The following is a 22,585-nucleotide window of genomic DNA, read 5'->3' on the forward strand; positions in this document are numbered from 1 at the left end:
CCTGCAGAATCCAAGCACAGTAACTGATGCTCACTCCCCAAAAGATAGCGTGGAAATGAGATATTGATTCAGCTGCCTGGAACTTGAGTGTTGCTGGTTGCAGTGTGACACTAACAAGCTGAAGTGAGTTGCAATCACAACGTTCTCTGGTTCTAGATGACACATGTCATACCTGTGCCACTGTCTAAATGAGAACCAGCTAACGGAGGTACATGTATTCCAGACCCAACCCTTTGGAGTTTCTGGAAGGGGAACTCAGGGCATGCCCTCCTAAAGAACTCTCCCTGTGAACGCTCCTCTGCCTTCTGGTCCCTCAGTTTTCTCCCTCTGCCCCCGTTCCGGTCCCCTGACCTGTGCCAGCCTGTGCAGTGTGTGCGTGCCCCTCCAATGCTCTCACTCAAGTCTCACTCGGGAGAACAAAGCTTTCGTACAGTGTTTGCTACAGTGTGCTCAAAATTAAAGACCTTTTAGATTTTAAAGTTGTGATTTTTACAAACCACTCACCTCAAGGAAAGCAGTCAACTTAAAAAGGAATGAGTAATGAACTTTCTATGAATCCCTGAGATTAAGAACAAAGCTCAGGATGTTTCGATCCTCTATGAGTCCTCAAATTAAAAGAAGAGCAAATGTGCTTCCCTGACTGGAAATAAAAACTCAGGAAGAAGAGCATTTCCTGATCAGGAAATCTTTGATATTTTTAACTAATGAAAAATTATTTTAAAATAGCTATCTTTAAAGATGAGAACTGACACTTACTGAATTCTAAGTTGCCTCCAAAATAGCCTCCCTGCTTTCACTGCTACATCGTGCTGTACCCACAAGCCCAAACCACTAGCAGAGCCATCAGAGAAGTCTTCCTGAAAGAGCAAGCCTTACCAAATCACATGGTTTCTCACGGCTGCCTATCATGATGAAGTCTGTATCTTCATAGCCTACCACTACCTCTCTCGCTTCATTCTCTAGGTGCGCACGCGCGCGCACACACACACACACACACACACACGCACAGTCTACTCAAACCTAACTCGTTTGCTCCTGTATCTATACACACCAGCTGTCATCCTGTAACGTAAGAACTTTGCAATATGCCTGTTTTCCCTTTTATTTACTCTTGGAGGACAACAAATTCCCTATTCATCTTTCTGTCTCTGGACATCGTGCTTAGCACATAATAAATGTGTGAAAAATAAGGGCTCCTGTTGTGAATTCCTTAGAGGTAGGGACTCTTTTCATCTCTCTATCACCTGGCACAGTGCCAGGAACTTATCAGGACCCAAATAAGTATTTTCTTCAAATGGGTTTTAATATGTTTTATTTCTTTCACTGATCAATTAACTATTTTTTGGGGGGGGAGGGAGAGGGTCTCATGTTCTATCACCTGTGCTAGAGTGCAGTGGCATCATCACGGCTCACTGCAACCTCAAACTCCTGGGCTCAAGGCATCCTCCTGCCTCAGCCTCCTGAGTAGCTGGGACTACAGGTGTGCACCACCACACCCGGCTAAGTTTTCTATTTTTTATAAAGACATGGTCTCTCTCTTGCTCGGGCTGGTCTGGAACTCCTGGCCTCAAACAATACTCCCGCCTGAGGCCTCACAAAGTGCTAGGATTATAGGCGTGAGCCACCATGCCTGCCTCACTGTTTTAACTTATTCAATAAATACTGAGTACCTATTCTGTGCTAAGTATTGTACTGTATTTGATTAGCACTTTCTTAACTGCTTCAGGAAGTGGATAATGTAAAATATACACAGATACAATATATATTACTGTCATCTCAATCATGCCACTTAAGCAGATGATTCTACCAGTATTTTATAGACCTCAATTTACATTTAAAATCTTCAAGTAATTACTCAGTTTTGCTGATATCTCATTTTAGAAATAGAAAATAGATTTGATTAAAAAGTTCAGCTTTAGAATTTAGGAGGAAATAAATAGTGTCACAAGGGAAAGATGATTTTAAAAAACCAAAAAACTGGTACCAGTGAATGTATCCCCAAGATTTAAGATGTGTCCAAATTTGTAGATCAGGGGACTGAAACTGGACTGAAAATACATAAGAGATTTCATAAAATAAAATTGACAGTCTTTTCCAAAATTCAAAATAATGCTAACAGAAGATGACATAATCTAACAGTGGTAAATTTCATAAAATTGATGGGGAGATACTTAGAATTTATTCTTTCTTATTTATGTATTGCTTGAAAATGTTACAATGTATCAGGTTGTATAAAAAAAGCAAGTGACCCAAACTTTCCTCCCCCACAACAAAAACTTTACTGTCAATATGAAAATTCCTACATGATTAAGATTGGCAATACCTACCTAAATAGTTTTGGAGGCAAGATACTAAATCGTGTTTTATCCAGAATTTTCCTGATTTTGTTTCTTCCACCTGAAACAGTATTTGCTTTAATTTTCTTATTTCCTTTCTCCTGTGATGTCTGTTCAATATCTCCTGGCACATCCTGGATAGAATGGCGATTACTTTTTTTTTCAGCAATTTTGGGAATATGAGGAACACCAGATTTCTCTTGTTCAGTCCTACCAAGTAACTCTTTGAATACTGTGGAAACAAACAAACAAACTTGTCATTTCTTTTCTTCTCTTTAGAAAGTTTTTATACCAACAACAAATTTTAAGGATAAACACACTCACTTTCTATTATTCAGACTTCTGCGGTCCTATTCAATTAAACATTATCAAATTTATACTCATCCTTTATCAGCTATATTTACTTCTTTCTTCAATTTGTAATACTTGACTATACTGATGTTGCCCAAAAGTGCTAAGAGGAAGTTACTGAGGGAAATGAAAAGGCACATTTGAAAAATCCTGAGGTTCCTATTTAGGTAACAGTAACGTAACTGGTAACCAACTAATTTTATACAAACAGACATTTAGATTCTATTATTTATGCTTTTCCTTATCATAATACACTTGACTCTTGATCCACACAAGTTTGAACTGTGCATGTCCCTTTATGAATATATGTGAATTTTTTTCAACTAAATGCAGATTGAAATACCGTATTTGTGAGATACAAAATGCGTGCCGTTTTGAAGGGCCAACTGCAGGACTTTAGTACGCACGGATTTTGGTACATGGCCGGGGGCGGGGTCCTAGAAACAATCCCTCGAGTCTGCCAAGGGATGACTGCATGTGTCACTTCAGATGAGACATAATTATTATAGGACTCAATTTTGTAAAATTTAGTGATTAAAAAAATGAAAGAAGCTCTGCCAGAGTTTCTTTTTAGAACTAGAAATAGTACTAAATTTGGTAATATATAATAATTTCCTCAATGTCACACTATGAGGCTTATGTCATTCAGTAAAGCAGCTAATAACATTCACTATAGTGGTTTGAAATAAACAACCAGTCATATCTTGGGCATCTTTCTATCAACTTTAAGTCTGGTGAACTACTTCATCCTTGGTGGACGCAGGCATATCTGGGGACTCGCCTATGGAGCACGCTCTTTGGCTCTTTGCCTAGACCTGATTTTCACCTTGTGAAACGGGCTACATCTTCTTGGGATCAGACAAAGATAAATCCATACAAGGTTATAAATCTAGAAACCATTAGTATCATTTTCCAGTTAGGAAAATCTGTATCATCTATTTTTCATTAAGTATGTCATGAAAACAAGTTTTTGAGGGTTACTGTTGTTTTATATGTGTGTTCTTAAATAAGACAGATCAACTGCTAGAGGGAAAAAAACCACTAAAAAGATATATGCTAAAGTAGGAAATGGCTTTCCTGAAAAGTCATGGTGTCTAGGGAAGTCGGAATTAGAGAGAGATGGTAGCTGCATATTCTCGACAATAGACTTAAAGGTCTTCAGGCACCTGAGCTGCAGAACCAGCTTATCATTAGGTGTAGCTTTGAGCGGTAGACTCTGTACCTTTATAAAAGAAAAGCTGTAAATTATATAAACGTGTCCACTGAAACCCCAATCACAGAAAATGGTGATCTTTCCTGTTGTTTTAGGGACAAAAGCAAGCAAGAATTCGCACAACACCAAAGGACTTACAAGTAAGACTGAAATGGATAAAGCCTTAAAAATTGAATTATACCATGAACAGTTTGGTATTCAGTTTTAAAATCTGGACTGTTTTAAGTTTCAACAGGAGAACGACACCACATTACCAAAACACAGTTGCAGGCTTATGAAAAGCACATTTTCCTGTCTTCAAAATAATGGAGATTTTTAGGAGTCACCTTCCAAAGGTACTCTGCTTGACTAAAATACAGTAAAATTTATATTTTTAAAATATTACTTTAAGCCACACAGTAAAGGTAAAAATGCTTAAGTGAAAATCCAGATATTCATCCATTCAAAAAAATATTTACTAATCTATGAATGTACGTCAGGCACTGTACTGGATGTCTGCATACTCCTCTATCGTAGAACTTACACTCAGTCTAAGATACATGGCAGAGAGAACATAACCAGAGGAACTACTTAAGATAGAAGGAAAGGGCCGGGCGCGGTGGCTCACGCCTGTAATCCTAGCACTCTGGGAGGCCGAGGTGGGCGGATCGTTTGAGCTCAGGAGTTCGAGACCAGCCTGAGCAAGAGCGAGACCCCATCTCTACTAAAAATAGAAAGAAATTATATGGACAGCTAAAAATATATATAGAAAAAAATTAGCCGGGCATGGTGGTGCATGCCTGTAGTCCCAGCTACTCGGGAGGCTGAGACAGGAGGATCGCTTGAGCCCAGGAGTTTGAGGTTGCTGTGAGCTAGGCTGACACCACGGCACTCACTCTAGCCTGGGCAACAGAGTGAGACTCTGTCTCAAAAAAAAAAAGAAAAAAAAAAAAAAAAAAAAAAGATAGAAGGAAAGGCACAATCTTCCTTAAGTAAATTACTTTGTAAGAAGAGATCAGAAAGATGAGTACATTTAACTAGGCAAAAAAAAAAAAAAAAAGGAAGAAGGAAAGATTCTAGGTAGGAAACTCAAGTTCAAAGTCCCTATGGTAGAAGGAAATCTCAAGAAAATGAAAATTACTAGAGAACAAGGTAGAGAGAAGCTCAGATAACACTATGCTAAGGTATTTGTTAAGAGCAATAGAAAATCTTTGAAGGGGAAGCAGATTTCTTGAGCTGCAGGGTGTATATTAGGTGACTCAAAGTTTAAAAAATTGTTTATATTTCTTCACTGGAGTTGAGTATAAGTAAAAATTTTTGGATCGTGTTAAATTAAAAATAAATTAGGCCGGGCGCGCTGGCTCACGCCTGTAATCCTAGCACTGTAGGAGGCCAAAGTGGGAGGATCGCTCAAGGTCAGGAGTTCAAGACCAGCTCTGAGCAAGAGCTAGACCCCGTCTCTACTAAAAAAAGAAAGAAAGAATCTGGACAACTAAAATTATATATATAGAAAAAAAATTAGCTGGGCTTGGTGGCGCATGCCTGTAGACCCATCTACGCGGGAGGCTGAGGCAGGAGGATGGCTTGAGCTCAGGAGTTTGAGGTTGCTGTGAGCTAGGCTGACACCACGGCACTCTAGCCCGGGCAACAGAGCAAGACTCTGTCTCTAAATAATAAATAAATAAATAAATAAGTTAAGGACAAAAATAAAAGGATAGTGAGCAAATGTAATTACAATGTTATTGAACAGAAATATCAGATACTGTATAGGAATCAGAAATGGAAGTGCCCAAGAATCTATGAAAGTTTAATAAACTTGACTACATAAAAACTAAAAATGCCACTCCCTCTACATACGTGTATATGCGTGCACGTGCACACACGAAAACAGAGGTCAAAACACAAACAACATGAGAAAAATATTTGCAACCTTCATGATGAAAAGATACTGCCCTTCATTTCTAAGGTACTGTGAGTAACTCAACATAAAAATGGACGGATGAAATGAAAATACTTTATAGAAAAGAAATGTAAAACACACAGAAAGGTACTCAACCTCACCTATCATTAAAGACTTTATATCAATAATTAAAAAGTTAATTATACCCACTGCAGAGGCATTCTTATACACTGATGAATGAAGTGTAGACTGGGATAAACTTTCAGAAAGTAAAACCCTGCAGTATCTGTCAAAAGTAATTCCACTTTGAGAAATTCATCGTATAGGTAGATCTGAATGTGCATAAAAGATAAGTGCAAGGGATTTTGATTACATCAGTGACATTAGCTCAATGGCTTATGGCAATAATACGATGGAATTCTACATAATAACAATCATACAACATGAAGATCAATGCACTGTGAAAGGGTACAGAATAATATACACAGTAGGGTCCCCTTGTGTATCTTTCTTTAGTGTTTTAATTTTCAAAATATATGCATGTATTACTTTTATTAAAAATTAAAATGATAGCTGGGTGGTGCACATCTGTTGTCCCGGCTACTCGAGAGGCTGAGGCAGGAGGTTCGCTTGAGCCCAGGAATTTGAGACCAGCCTGGGCTCACGGTCAAACTTCATCTCAAAAAAAAAAAAAAAGTTTTTTAAATAATAAGTTACTTGAGAAACGGAATTTTTAAAGATATTAGAAAGTTTCAAGAGCCAAGAGGAGCAAACTAAAATTCCAGAGTGGGGAGATGGTAAACGGCGACTGCCAGCTGTTTTCTTCCTGGGTGCAGGTGCTGCCTCTGCGTCAGAGGTGCGGGGTCACACAGAGGGACTCTGCTGGGGGAAAGAGGAAACTTCTGAAGTCTGGAAAGGGATACCTCCCGATTTATCCTTATTACGCAGGATTGCATTAGCTATTCGGGGTCTTTTCTGGTGCCACACAAAGTGTACAACTATTTTTTCGAAGTCTGCAAAAAATAGCGTTGGTATTTTAATGGGGATTGCATTGAATCTGTAGATCACTTTGGGTAATACAGACATTTTAACAATGTTGATTCTGCCGATCCATGAGCATGATATGCTTTTCGATCTGTTTACATCCTCTGCGATTTCTTTCCTCAGTGTTTTGTAGTTCTCCCTACATATGTCTTTCACCTCCTTAATTAAATATATTCTTAGTATTTTGTTTTCTTTGTTGCTATTATGAAAGGTACTGTGTCTTTCATTTATTCTCATCTTAACTATTATTGGCGTCTATAAAAGCTACTGATTTGTATGCATTGATTTTATAGCCTGAGATTTTGCTGAATTCATGTATCAATTCCAGCAGTCTCTTGGTTGAATCTTTGCAGTTGGGGCTAAAAGGCAAACTTGTAACTTCTACTCAAACTGTACAAAAGCAAATTACGTAACCAAAATGTATGTACCCCTGTAAAATTCTGAAACCAAAAAAAGGGAAAACCTTTGATAGATGTGAGGGCTTGCATGAAAACTGGAACACAACAAAGCCCAAAGGCAGTTTCATTTTTCTCCTTGGAACATCTGCTATTAATGTTAGTAGGAGTTCCCTTTCCCACTCTTCAAGCCAGGCTGCTCCTGGATCTCCGTCTGGGCAGGTTTCAGAGTCCAGCCTGGGGCACATTAGAGGGGAAAAGTAGTAAGTTCACTGCTGGTGATGGTACTTTGAATTCTGGTGTCCTTCATGATCTGCTCGTTGCTATTTGCTTTTCAGAGTTCAAGTTCTCGAGGAGGTCATTATCCTGTCCAGGTTTACTGTTAGTTCAGCGGGAGACAAGGGTGGCATGTGTTCACTCCTTACCTGAAACTGGAACCCCTGATTTGGTTTTTATCTTCACTGACGTAAGACAGCACCCTTACAGTCTGCGTCTGACATTCTGGAGTGCCTATGCTTCTGTTTCTGTTGGTTCTGGCTCATACTGACTTTTCAGAGTTTCTCACAACCTTTGTTTACTTGACTCTGTTTTTAAAAAATTATTTTTAGAAATAATAGGTTGCTGTTAGCATCCTCTAAAGAAGACAGTTATTTTCTTTTGCCAGGCACCTTAAGTCCAGGACCGGGACCGGAACTTGAGGTTTTCCTGGGTCACCTACAGGGGCAGCGGGAGTGCAGACGACCACGTCAATTTTAAGCGACCCTTTCAAGGCCCCAACCCTAACAAAGGTGGTTATGCTGGAGCGTTTTGTCCTTTGGTGGGCACTAAACCACAACCCTGCAAGTCTACCACGGAGCTCCTTCTCCCAGCTACACTCTACAGATGGGAAACGGCCCTGGAAAAAAGAGACATTGCTTTGGGGTCTAGTCCTGGGAGTGCGGGAAGAATTTGACATACCCAGAGTTTGTGTTCTGAGCAACTGTAGGACTCCAACCATTTCACCTTTTCCTGGGAGTCTATGTTCCAAAGAGGCTCAGTCAGGAAATCCCCAGGGCAGATGTAGCTTGAGTTCATCTCTTAAAGGTTCTCTTTGCTCTCTGCTCTATGTCATGTAGTTCTTCACTATCTTTTTGGATTTTTATGCTTGTTCTTAGCTACTTTTCATATTTAGTCTAGCTCTTTTATTTGCCTCCAGTCAATACTGGAAGTAGAAAGTTGACACAAGTTTTTTAAATCCGTTTTGCTCAGATTATAGTGAGCCCTTTGAATTAGGAGAGTCACTTCCTTTAATTCTGGGATAGTCTCTGCTATTATTTCCTAATTATCTTCGTCCTCACACTTTCTTTTACATCTCCTGGAATAGTGCTTAATTTTATTTTGTCTTTTTGTTCTACAGCCTGGGAAATTTTCTTGAATTTATTATCTGTTCCTTCTGTTAAATGTTTTTGTCTTCACAACCATATTTTAAGTAACTCTAGGAGTAACTTCTTTCTCAAGGATTATTTCTTTTTTCCTAATCTTGTTGTTTCAAGGGATGAGTTTTCATTGCTCTGAGCAGAGTTCTAGAAACGTTTTTCTCCTCTCCCTTAAGTTAACCATCTTCTCCAGAATCTATAAGTTACTTACTAGGTCCCTGCCACATCCCCTCAATGATCCTGGTTCTCCTTGTGCTGGCTCTCCGTTTCAAGTAATCAAAGATGACCAAGCGGGTTTTCTGTAGTATCATCTAAACAAATGTTTTCTGATCACAGATTTCCTTCTGACTAGGAGTTCCGTGGAAGATGACCTAACTGCTCAACTCTACTTCACGCTGATGCTGGAGTTAGCAGGGCTTTATTGCGGGCATCACTTCCAGACTAAAAGCTCCATTTCTACCAATGTTTCAGAAATGTTCCTTTGAGACACTCCGTGGTGTTCTGCTTGGCTGACTGCATTCTACCTGGGCCGAGGAGGAGCGACTGGAATGTTCCCCCCTTGCAGCAACATGTCAGTCCTCCCCTCCGCCACGTCCAACCTGGGTTCTACTGGAAAACCGTTTTCGCACCACTCACAGGGTCCTGAGGGTGTGGCTTCCCTGCGTTTTGCACCCTCAGACGGAATTTTTTTTTGTCTCCCAGGGTACATGCTGTTAACCACTATATTACACTATCTCTATATTTTCATATGTAGTAATATTTGATACCAGTTAGTAATCATTCTGTGACAGGTACAAAAGGTTTACAAGAACTCTAAGAAGAAACTGGAGAAACCGAAAATAACTTGCCCAAGGTGATAGAGAAAACTATGCTTTCACGTTCTTCAAAACTGGAATCTCTTCAGTTTAACCTCAAGTTGGCATTTCTAGATACTAGTCCAAACTCCAGAAAACCCCAAAACTGTGAATGCCTACTTGTTCTATGCTAAATACAACATTAGGAATTTTCCAATAGACAGTTATAAAAAAGATATAATCAAAGGGACTCAAATAATAAAAAGAGGAAAAATACCAAATGTTTCCTTTTTCATTATAACTCAGCACAGTATAAGGAGCCCAAGTTAAAAAAAAAAAAAAATAAAACTCACACTTCCTTTCCACAGGCTCAGCTTTTAAAGTCAACTCTTACTTCTCACACTGTAACCTAAACAACCTAGAGGAACTGTTTTCCTCCCTACTTCATACGGACTCTTACATTTCTTTGACATTCCAATTGCTGTACTGCTTTACTGTTGCCCATCTCAGAATTCCAGCAAAAAATCCTATAGTGTCTAATGAAATCAAATGACTGTAAATCTTTCCTGAAAGTTCAAAAAATCCAACAGTAGATTTAGTTAAAAGCACAAGTACAGTCCTTCCATTACTCTGATATAAACATGACACAATCACAATACAGGCACTGGAATCAACATTTCTATAGAGAAAGGCAGAGTGTGCTGTTTAATTACTTAAGTCAATTCTTTACTCAATTTACTTCCAAAAAACAGCTAATCTGGCACTCATGTTACTTGAGAAAGCTGGCCGAAAGATCAGAAGTAGACAGATTTGTACATTAGCAGGGGCATAAAAGCCTGATGATTTCTGAGTTTCGCTCAGTATCCCTCCAGCAGAGCACGGTACATAACAGATGTTCAATAAACATTTCAAAAATGACTGAATGTAGCTGTATACCTATTTTAAAACTTATTTTTTAGATATCAAAATAACTAAAAACAAATACAAAATGAAAAGCCTAGAATACATGATAGTTCAACACCAAAGATAACAAAAATAACAGATTAGACAAAAACATGTTTATATTTTATTATTAATAGCTTTCCTTTCATTATAATGACTTTTTTCTATTCTTAAAAAAAAAAAAAAAAAGCTCAGGCAGTTTCTATAACAAACTCACCAAAAATGTTGGTCTTGACAGTAAGTGCAAGATGAGTATTATTCCTCAAAATTTCAAGGGCCTTCACAAATGTAATATTCTCAAAGTTTTGTCCATTTACTTCCATTATCTTCAGAGAAAAGTATTTGAAAAACACAAATTAAGACAGAACAGTATAAGGTACTTCAACAACCTTCAAAATTTAATAGTGAAAAAATAAAATGGAACTTAAATAAAATGTATGTAGTATGTATGTATGTGAACAATGGTTATCTCTGTGAGAAGCTGGACTGCCATTTTTTTGTCTATACTATTGCATATCCCAAATTCTCTACTACAAACATTTTTTTAAAAAGTTCACTCCCTCTGGCATCATATTAAAGGAATTATACACACAGGATAGTTTACATATTAAGGAAAAATTTTAATTATGTTAAATCAGCTAACAAAAATTGTTTGTGTATACATATGCAAGTTCCATTAAATATTCTAAATGTAAATTTACTGCAATTCAAAGAGAGGTGAATCATTTAAAAGGGGCACATTAAATATATTTAACATCGTTTTCTGCCACTGATGAATCAGACAGCCAAACAAGGAGTGCAACTGCGAGGCTTCCACGAAACACGACCGGTCCTTCACAGCAGGGCTTTCCCAAGTTGGCTGTGCCTCAGAACCACAGAACAGCTTATCTTAAAAAATACTGATTCCAAGGAAAAAGGATACACATAATGAGCAAAAAAATAACCAGTACAGAGGATAGATTTAAGGGATCGGCATAAAAATTCCAAAAAGATAAGAAACAGAGTGAAAAACGAAGTACTATACTAGAAAAATAAAAAAAAAATTCTACAGCAGTAAAATTCACAGAATTGAAAAAAACACTTGCATCTACCTACTAAACTGGCTCATCTAGTACCATCCAAACATAATAAAAAAAGATCTATTTATATAACATATCCCATGAAGTTTCTGGATTCCATGGACAGAGAATAAAGAATCTATAAACATCATTGTGGGGGGAGAAACCAAAGGAACCTACAAAAGAAAAATAAAAGTTGCTTGGACTTCTCTTGAGCAACACTACGGTGACAATTTTCTGTAACTTCAATGTTCTGAGAGAAAAACTGTTAGAAAAAATTTTATAGCCTACAGAACGAAAGTTATCTTCGGACATGTGCAAAGACATATAAAACTGCAGCACCCACTTGTCCTTTTTGAGAAAAGTACCAGAAGAGGAACTAACGGCAACTGTGAAATGAATCGAAATAACAGGGACGTGTGGTGTAGATAAAAGGGAGGTGATCGATTAAACCAGCGAAGTGGTCTAAGTGTCTAAGCGACTGCTTATAAGCTTACGAAACTTCACGGAAATGTCAAAAGTATTCTTAAAACAGATGAAACATAATGTTAAAAAATGATGATAATCTAGATCTAAAATCTCAGATCATTTCAACAATAATTAGGAAAACTGAAGGAAGAAGTAAAAGAATGATAAATTTCATTCCCAGGAATGAAATCATTAGATTCCACTACTTGTTTTTTTTTCCTGTGAAGAATGAGATTCTTCAATGTGTTTACATTAAAATACTTGACCAATAAACATAACGACTCCAGGAGCCTAGCTATTAGATATTCCTAATAAGTAGTCCGGGGTAAGGCCCAGAAATCTCTGTTCTTAAAAAGCTCCCTGAGGGAAACAAAGGGGTTGTTACTACTTTATATCAGAGTTTCTTAACCCCTTGCACTACTGACATTTTGGGCCAGAGGAGCCTTTTGCCACGGAGGCTGTCCTGGGCATCATCCCTGGCCTCTACCCATGGAATGCCAGCAGTTATCCCTAAGTCAGGAGAATCAAGAATATCTCCAGATGTTGCTGAATGTCCCCTTTGGGGGGGCAAAAATCACCCACTGGTTGAGAACCACTCTTTTGAAGTATAGAACTTTTATAATGTGAATGCTCTTGTAATTAAAAAAAAAAAAAGACAGTATGGCTCAGTTAAAAGTAAAATAAAGCCACATTCTAAATGAATGAATGAACAAATTTTTAAATGGGAAAAAGTCAGTATCCCAAGTGATTCTGATGATCAGCTAGATTTGGGAAACCCCCTTTGCTGTGCGTGAGAATCATCTAGAGAACTTTTTAAAAATACACATTATCAGACTTCATCTCTTAAGGATGTGGTGAATAGGATTAATAGGATTGAAGTAAACCCAGGAATTGTATTTTTCATGTTCTCAGTAGATCACATTTTGAAATAGGTTGCTCTGTACTTACCTGATACCTGTATGAAAAGAATAAGTTGTCACCAAATTCTTCCTAGGGTCCCCTTTTTCCTAGTCCCTCACCCGGCTCACTCTGCTTATGGATGAAGTTATGTTACCATATAACCATCATTTAATGGTTACTATCATTGGCGGTAATCTTTGCCATTTACATTTGAGAGCTACGAGGTGCAAGTGCCTCCTGCAAAATTTGCAAGGACGCTAACTCACGTATTGATCTTTCTCGGGATCTAAGATCGCAGCTTATCCAGCTTCCTAACCCTCGGTAGCAGGCCCACGCAAAGGGGGTCATGCTCGTAAGTCCCAGCGGCCCACGCTGTTTCCAGCCACACTACATCAGGTTTTCCATTAAGAATAATGGATATATGAAAAGTACATTTAAAAAATAAACCACATATAAATACTACCTCTAAAAAGAGGCTCAGAAAAATATTTCCTTACATTGATCATGCTTATTTGAAGAAATATCAGATGAGAACCAAAGTAGCAGATGTCCTACTTATCAGAAGGCTTTATCTTAGTGGTTGGTTATTTACTTACCTGATCACCGCGCTTCAGTCCTGAATCAGCAGCTTTGCTACCAGGTTCTACTCCTTCAACGAAAATGCCAAATCCCTTCTCGCTCCCTCCATTAAGGCTGACGTGCAGCGGGGACTCCCGGGAAGCCTTCTGAAGCACAACCTGTCTCCACCTGGCCTTTGCAGCACAGGCGATGTTCAATAGCCGGAGATGACCATTCATTTTCTGTAAAGTAGAAAAGGGTAAAACGTATATAAATTTATCTACTCCTATGTTTTAAAAGTCACCTAAAATTATTAAAATTACAGCTATAAATATTGAAGATGACATAACATGTAACCTGGGGTAAATAAAACTGAAGAGCTCTCTCAAAAACAAGATCTCTTAACACAATTTTTAAAGGCTTTTAGATAATCACAGGTTAGAAAAGATTTCCCAGTGATATCTCATTTACAAAGGGAAGAAAAAAATTACTTCTCATTTCCTAAACCTTCTTCACTCTATTCCTACTTTGCTTATCTCCTGGCTATTATATAAAACAAGAATCTTTTTAAATGTTTATTCAAAACCTTGAACAACTTGAACCACTTTTCTAAATATTGTCTAATGTTCAAAGACACATTCAAGTTTCTGTCTCCTCCAGAAAAGACTTTTTATGTTATTTTAGCTCTTCCTTAAACTCAGTTAATAGTCTAACTTCCAGATTCTAACACCAGTTTACCATTCAATTATTCTCAAATAGTGCAATATGCGAAAATCTCATGTCCATAACAAACAGCTAAAGTGTTTTGCAGAGCAGTGATCAAGGCTTATACTTGTTCTGATCCTACATAACACCTTGGAGTGTAAAATAGAATTCAATAAATACCTGACGACTGACTGATTACAGGAAAAACATCACATGACTGTAAGGCAGTTTGCACATCCCACTGTTGCCTGACTATCTGCACAGCCAGCACAAGAAGAGCCGGGTGATGGCAGAGGCCTCTGGGGCCCTGGAAGTCCGTCTGCCAGTCCCTGTCCACTCTCCCCACTCTGCAGAGAGCAGAGGTCTACGGAAACCAAGGGGTAAGGTAAGGGACCAAATCTACCAATTTTCCCCACTTTATTCAACTCTATCCACTTACACTCTATCAGTAATAACTACAATTATTCAGCATTTGCTGTATGTCAGGTTTTGTTTTCAAATTGCTATAATCATGTCAATCTCAATGAACTAGGGACTACGATCTTTACAACTAACACAACTGAGGCATAAAAGGTTAGGCAACTTGTCCAAGTTTACATATCCACCAAGTGGTGCAGCCTGGATCTTCATTCGGGCAATCTGACTCCTGAGCTATACTCTTAAGCCACTGGTCTGATTATTTATTTCCTAAATTTTTTTTTTTTTTTTTTGAGACAGAATCTCGCTCTGTTGCCCGGGCTAGAGTGAGTGCTGTGGCGTCAGCCTCGCTCACAGCAACCTCAAACTCCTGGGCTCAAGCGATCCTCCTGCCTCAGCCTCCCGAGTAGCTGGGACTACAGGCATGTGCCAAGCCCGGCTAATTTTATCTCTCTATATATTTTTGTTGGCCAGTTAATTTCTATTTTTAGTAGAGACGGGGTCTCGCTCTTGCTCAGGCTGGTATCAAACTCCTGACCTTGAGCGATCCACCTGCCTCGGCCTCCCAGAGTGCTTGGATTACAGGCTTGAGCCACCGCGCCCGTCCTATTTCCTAAAATTTTAAGGTGCTTGGGGCACCTTGAAAAGTTGCGGCTTAGAGTTTTATATATGACAAGGAGAATAAAATAGATGTATGAATAGCTACTAAGTTAAGAGGACCTTGAGGTAATTATCTTAGGTGCCATGTATTTAGAACAGGCGAAATCCCATGCAGAAGGGAGAGACCTAGATCTGACAGGTAAGATATGCACTGAAGGTCGCAGAGTTTCCAACAGCAGGATTGGGAGAGAATTCCAGCATGGTCTGGAGGCAGAACTAGCAAGGAATATAAAACAGTCTGGTCTGCCTATATCTAGGGTACACAGGACAAAGGCTGAAAAGGTAGATAGGGGACCTGAATATACGGGTGAGGAATGACTTTGGTAGGAAATATGGTAGGAATATTCATCACGTGTGTGGTTTAAAAACAGTATTTTGGCCACACAGAATGGACTAGAAGGAAGAGAGATTAGAACTATGATCAGGTATGATGAAATAATGAGGTCCTAAACTGGGAAGTAAAAAAAGAAATGGCTGAGAAAGAGACCATAAGGAAATGTGTGTATGTCTAAATCAGTGAGTGGGCGACTTTAGCAACTAACTGGCCATCTTGGCCAGGGCATTCAAGGTAAAGGAGGCCACATATACGGATCACACCAGTGTTTATGAGCCTGGGCAAGCAAGAGGTAAGATGTCACTAGTCTTAAAACAGAAATGGAAGATTCAGGAGGAAGCATGATTTCTGTGTGGGTGGGGTGACAGAGGACGAGCAAAAGTCAAGACACAGGAGAGGATGAAAGCTCTTGCTGTTTGGAGTTGCTGTTCTTGGTCATGGGGAGCTGGAGGGAGTAACCTGGAAACTTGAAGAATATAAATTCTTTTGAGCCTTACTGTATCTTCCAGATTTCTTTCAAATTCTTCTAGAAATCGAGTCATAGCAGGATCACCTTCAAAATCATTAAAATGATTATTTACCCATAATAATACAATCCGTGTCACCTGTGGAAACACAAAGGAGGCAGCATGTGGTTATGAGGCAGGCCTTCTGCAAACGCAGGTTCCAAAAGCACGTCCCAAACTGAGGAGAGGCTGAGCTCTATGGCTGACCCTCCTGCCCTCCTTCCTCGTACACAAAAGGCTCATTGTAATAGAAAGACGGAGTTTAAGCTTTTGCTTCCCGGGGGACAAAAGTCACAAGAGCCAGGACTCTGTGCACTCAGTGAGAAGACGCAATCCTGTATGCTAAGATGTAAGAAGGACACAGGATACATATTTCAGATACCAACTTAAAATGCAAAATTCACATCATAAATGTAGGTAATCACATCAATTAAAAAGCTACATCAAAGGTGTTTCTACAGTCCAGAACATATTTAACCAAAACTGTAACAAAAACAAATCTGAAACTTCCTTAATTATGAATACTGTGAATTCTCAAAACGGTGAAATGATTTGTTTACTTTGCTCCATAGATTAACAGAAAAATTAAAAATTAAAAAATGTACACTGACTTGAATAATGTGCCTAACAATGTAAACACGAGCCGTATTTTTAAAAACTGTGGTAAAATACACATATAACCGGTCATTTCAACCATCGTGAACTGCGGAGTTCGGGGCATTTAGCACATTCACAATGCTGGGCAACCACCTCCATCCTCCAGTTGCGAGTTTCAGAATATTGTCACCACCCCAAGGAAAAACCCACACCCAGTAAGCTGTCACTTCCCACTCTGCCCTCTCTCCACCCCTGGCAGCCACCAATCTCCTTTTCCATCGCTGTGTATTTGTTTATCCTGGATTTTCATGTAAACAGAATCACACAATACGTAGCCTTTTGTGACCGGCTCCTTGCACTTGGCGTAGTTTTCAAGGTTCATCCGTGCTGCAGCGTGGATCAGTGCTTCACTTCTCTTCATCACTGAGCAGTATTTTATTGTACGGCTACACCACATTTTGCTTATCGATGATGGACATTTGGGTTGTTCCCACCTTCTGGCTAGTGTCAATAGTGCTACCATGAGTATTTATGTACAAGTTTTTGTTTGCACACCTGTTTTGGTTCTTTGGGTATATACCTAAAAGTAGAATTGCTTGGTTATATGGTAACTCTATGCTTAACTTTTTGAAGAACTGCCAAACTGTTTTCCATAGAGGTTACGTCATTGTACATTCCCGTCATCAATGTGGGGGAAAGGGGATGCCCAATTTCTCCAAATCCTTGGCAATGTTTGTTGTTTTCTCCTTTTTTTTTTTTTAAAAAAGCCACTGAAGTGGTATCTCGTTGTGGTTTTGATTTCCATTTCCTTATGACTGATGATGTAGAAAATCTTCACGTGCCTGTTGGCCATTTACATATCTTCTTTAGACAAATGTCTGTTCAAGTCCTTTTTATAACTGTGTTCCCTCTGTTGCTGAGTTGTAAGAGTTCTTTATACATTCTGGATGCTATATGCTGATCAGATATAAGATTTGGAAATATATTCTCCTATTCTGTGTGTTGTCTTGTCTTTGTTGATAGTGTTCTTTGATGCAGAAATGGTTTTAATTTGAATGAAGTCCTATTTATCTATTTTTTCTTTTGTCACTCACGCTTTGGGTGTCGTATTTGAGAAACCATTGCCAATTCAAAGGTCGTGATAATTTATCCCTACCCTTTTTTTTTTTTAAAGAATATTAAAAGCTCTTATATTTAGGTCTTTGATCCATTTTGAGTAAATTTTTATATACAGTATAAGGTAAAGGTATAATTTCATTGTTTTACATATAGATATCTACTTACTCCTAAATCCTATTTTTGTTTATTACTTAAGCATGCCTTTATTTTCTCAGCAAGCAAAGTAAATGTATAACATTCTAAAAAGTGGGGGAGGAGGACAAGCCTATTAGTTGTGGATACTTTAGTCTCCTAAACAACAGAATTCCACAGTCTACCTGCATCCAATTTACTTCCTTTAAAATATAAGTCAGAAAGACACACCAGGCAATTATGGCCCTATTTTTTATTTTCTTAAAACAACTTACTTCTTACCAATTTACCAAGGTATTATTAGTCTTTCCCTTAAATGTACAAACATACCTTGTGAAATAAGATAACATAATTTTAAACAGCAAACAATGTTTAATGCAAGAAAATACTCACAGGTAGATTTCAGTAACTCACAGGAGAGATAAATTAAGGTTTGACAAATTGTTTTCAAATGATTATAAAGTCTGTAACTAAGAAAAATCAAGATATTCCTATTCTGAAGCTTAAAAACAAGCCCTCTTGAAAAAAATTTATTTGGTGAATATTCTTTCTAAATTATTAATCAGCCTTTAAATGTTTTAATGATCCTCAGAAACAATCAAATATTTTTTAAGATTCTAAAATACTCTCATGTAGCTATCACGCTTACTGAATTTATAGCTTCACCACAGTTTTATTTTGCTTTTTGCCTTTTAAGGCTCATATTCACTTTTAACATGCTATTGTGTCATAAAAGTAAGCAGAGTTGTGTCTATACCGACTCATTAATTTTTTAGGTGAACTGAATCTTGTACAAAACAAACATTTAATCTATCAACTGCAAAAGGTTTCATGAATATAATTTAAAGGTTAAAATCACTTTCATGCTCTGTTTATAAAACCAACCTTATCCCTTAAGCTGTCAATCTTAAACCACTCCAATAGTTTGATCCCAACATCCAGAGGACTTTCAAGAAATGTCCTATAAGTTAATAGGAAATCTTCTATGTAAGTTGGGTCCACAATGGAATGTTCTTCTATTAAATGCATGATGAGACGCTCAGGTGTTGCCTAAAAATCCAAGGATAGAAAGGATTAGAAAATAAACCAACAGCTCAGAAACCAAAGAACTACTGCTGACCACCCCGCTTTGTCGATACTCCATCAGACAAGTCCCCAAAGTAGAGTTTCACCTTTAAATCCTTATCATTGTGGGAAGGCAGTCTCTGTAGCTGTAATCCACTAGCACCCAGAGGTATAGAGACAGGAAAAGCACAGAAATAAACACCCAACAGCATGTAATCAGCTAAAGCTATTTTTATTGGCATTTCATTATAGCAGGGCCTTCAAACGTCACTGATTTACCCCTAGAGTGGCTGTTACTGCCACTTCTGCTGCAATAGGGACGTGTAGTTACGGTCAAGACAACAGAAAGAAGAAGTGAGAGTTAAACTTTTTTTTTTTTTTTTTAAAGTAAAGCTTTCCTCCAAACTTGATTAAACTTGAAAATCTCTTCTGCTCTGACTGTAGGAACAGACCAGTTAGCTCAAGATAGCCCTGTTTTACTGTTACTTCCTAGAATAGATGTTTCCTCTTCCATAGTTTCTCCACCCTAGTTCACCATCTTGAGAGGAACCAGAAGCTCTACAGATAATTTTTACATTAATTCAAAGTTTTAAGTGCTTGCCTGTAGGGAAATAAACATTTCCCTACTGCTCTTCTTTGAGCTTTCGAACAAATGTTAAATTTATTACCCTTTGCAGCTTTTTCAAAAGTGGGTACAAAGAACAAACACAGAAATCAAATGGTAAGCCTGACATAAAAACCAACTGTTACCCATAACTCCAAACTTCAATTTGTTGCATTCATCCTAACAATTTCATTGTTCAGAGTAACTATATGATAAACATACAATAACACTAACAATGTTTTTATCTAAGAATTTATTTTTATTTTTTGAGACAGAGTGCTGCTCTGTAATCCCGGGTAGAGTGCAGTGGCATCACTGTAGCCCATTTCAACCTCAAACGCCTGGGCTTAAGCAATCCTCTTGCCTCAGCCTCTCAAGCGGCTAGGACTACAGACACCTGTCAGAACACCCGGCTAAATTTTCTATTTTTAGTAGAGACGGGGTCTCGCTCTTGCTCAGGCTGGTCTCAAACTCCTGAGCTCAAGCAATCCTCCTGCCTCGGCCTCCCAGAGTGCTAGGATTACAGGTGTCAGCCACCACACCTGGCTAAGAATTTATTTTTACAACAAGGTATCCACTGCTAATAAGATATATAAATCCTTTCTCTAGAAGGAAGTCAGGAATAAAATTCTTCACATAACCTACTTAAGAGACAAAGAAACCATAGGTCATTCTTATTCTCCTACACTCTAAGCCTAAGAGTACCAAAACTGAGTTTAGTATCCAGGACAACACTGGTTTAGGGTCACGTAACTCTGATTCTTAGATCATGCATAGCTAAGTTGGGTGGGACCTGATCGACATGTTAAAGAGGTCATTATTCTGACTGGCTGCATCACTGAGGTAAGGTCGCTACAGAGAGTAGGCCATACATTCAAAATTGTACTGAAGAGTGAGCCCCATAAACACGCAGAGGCAGTCACCAGTGCGCTGACTGGCATCCCAAACGGTGGGACGCTAAGAAACAGTGCACACAGAGGTGGCAGGCAGAAGACAGGGCTGGTGCGCTTACTCTGGAATGACAAAGACGGGACACAATGAACAAATAAGTAAACGTACAGAGCACAACAAGTGCCACTGCTGGCAAAAGTATCTACAAACGTAGAAGGGAAAAGGCTAGAGAGAAAACCCTGTGGGATGGGACCGGAATTAAAGTGTTGGCATAAACTCATGGTTGTTTAATATATAAAGTTATAGATGTGTATGTACTTATTTATAAATACGTGTGTGTATGTGTATGTGTGTGTGTGTGTGTGTGTATATATATATATATATTAGGTTAACACACTGGCCCACTAAAAAAAAAACTTTTCCTTGCCACGGTGTTTTATTATGAAAACAGAATAAAAACTTTGAAAACAAAACAACCCTTACTAAAATTCAATGAAAAATTTGTTATTTTTTACTGTTTTTCTGGCATGAGTTACATGCAACTTGAAAAATATTTCTCGTGGCTCCCAAGGTAAAGAGACATGTGAGTTACATATGCTTCAGGAGGCCCTGGGCTCAAAACTAGTGTGAGTTAAATACAACTCACCTGGCAGTTAATGTGTTAAGTATGAAATGTCCAATTTCCTTGAGTACTAAGTTTGACAGTTGATATCTCCGACATTTCACTTTGACACTTCTTGTTTTACTTTTATTGTGAAGGTGAATAGTCACTCAAAAGTACATTTGGGCTGTGATTATCTTTCAAATTTTTTTTAGAGTAATTTTTATAAAACCATGGATAAGTCAAAAATTCGTGTTATTTTTTTTTTTTTTTTTGAGACAGAGTCTTGCTCTGTTGCCCGGGCTAGAGTGAGTGCCATAGCGTCAGCCTAGCTCACAGCAACCTCAAACTCCTGGGCTCAAGCAATCCTTCTGCCTCAGCCTCCCAAGTAGCTGGGACTACAGGCATGTGCCACCATGCCCGGCTCATTTTTTCTATATATATTTTTAGTTGTCCATATAATTTCTTTCTATTTTTAGTAGAGACGGGGTCTCGCTCTTGCTCAGGCTGGTCTCGAACTCCTGACCTCCAGCGATCCACCCGCCTCGGCCTCCCAGAGTGCTAGGATTACAGGCGTGAGCCACCACGCCCCGCCCGAAAATTCGTGTTATTTTTGATCACGAGTTCCGTCATGGAACCAGTGTAGCGCAGACAGCTTGAAATATCATCAAAGTGTTTGGGAAGGATGTGGCTAATGAACACAGACGTCAATGGTTTGAGAAGTTCCATTCTGGTGACTTTAATCTTGAAAATAAGCCACGTGGGTGACCTGAGACCAAGGTGGATAATGATGAGCTGAAAGCTGTAATGGAAGCAAATATGCCTCAACCTATGTGTGAATTGCCAGAAAGGTCTGACGTCATTATTCCAACAATACTGGACCACTTGAAACAAACCGGCACGTAACAAAGCTCAATAGATGGGTTCCACAGGAGTTAAAGAGTGTCAGAAGAGAAATCGTCTCGAAGCTTGCCTTTCTTTGCTGTCATGACATAAAGGCCAACCATTTCTACACCATATTGGTACATGTGATGAAAAATGGATTCTTTTTGACAATCGCGTTTGGCACGATCATTGATTAAAGAGGAAATGCCAAAACAGTCCCAAACCAAATATTCAACAAAAAAAGCTAATGATGTCTGTCTGGTGGTCCAGCACTGGTATTATCCACTACACCTTCATGAAGCCTGGTCAGTGGATTACAGTGGACGTCTACTGCAACCAACTAGATGAAACGATGAGGATGCTTGCGATTAAGCAGCTGAGACTGGTCAATAGAGACAGGACAATCCTCTTGTAAGACAATGCTCGACCACATGTTGCACAAACAATGCTGCTCAAACTACAGCAGCTGGACTTGGAAACTCTCTGTCATCCACCACATTCACCAGACCTTGCACCAACTGACTACCGCTTCTTCCAGGCTTTGGACCACTTCTTACACAGAAAAATATGAACTTCTCAACAAACTGTGGAAAACACCTTTTGCAATTTCACTGCCACTTGCTCTCGAGGCTTTTTTGTTGCTGACATAAATAAGCTACCATTAAGAAGGCAAAACTGTGTCAACAGGTTAGGCGCATACTTTGATTAACTGTATT

The 22,585-nt window shown here is 38.7% G+C and overlaps 1 protein-coding gene across 5 annotated transcripts in view; it reads right to left on the minus strand.

Moving 5' to 3' along the window:
- The window catches only part of RAPGEF6 (Rap guanine nucleotide exchange factor 6), a 169,134-nt gene that overhangs the window by 50,100 nt on the left and 96,449 nt on the right, over positions 1-22,585 (minus strand). For all 5 annotated transcript variants that reach the window (XM_069483583.1, XM_069483584.1, XM_069483581.1 and 2 more), the window contains exons 12-16: positions 18,709-18,873; positions 15,967-16,074; positions 13,392-13,595; positions 10,587-10,695; positions 2,328-2,568 (exon numbers count right to left, since the gene is read on the minus strand). In XM_069483583.1, the coding sequence (XP_069339684.1) occupies positions 2,328-2,568; positions 10,587-10,695; positions 13,392-13,595; positions 15,967-16,074; positions 18,709-18,873 (827 nt within the window). The remainder of the gene's footprint in view (positions 1-2,327; positions 2,569-10,586; positions 10,696-13,391; positions 13,596-15,966; positions 16,075-18,708; positions 18,874-22,585) is intronic.

Source organism: Eulemur rufifrons, chromosome 10 (genome assembly GCF_041146395.1).
Source record: "Eulemur rufifrons isolate Redbay chromosome 10, OSU_ERuf_1, whole genome shotgun sequence".
Taxonomy (NCBI): domain Eukaryota; kingdom Metazoa; phylum Chordata; class Mammalia; order Primates; family Lemuridae; genus Eulemur; species Eulemur rufifrons.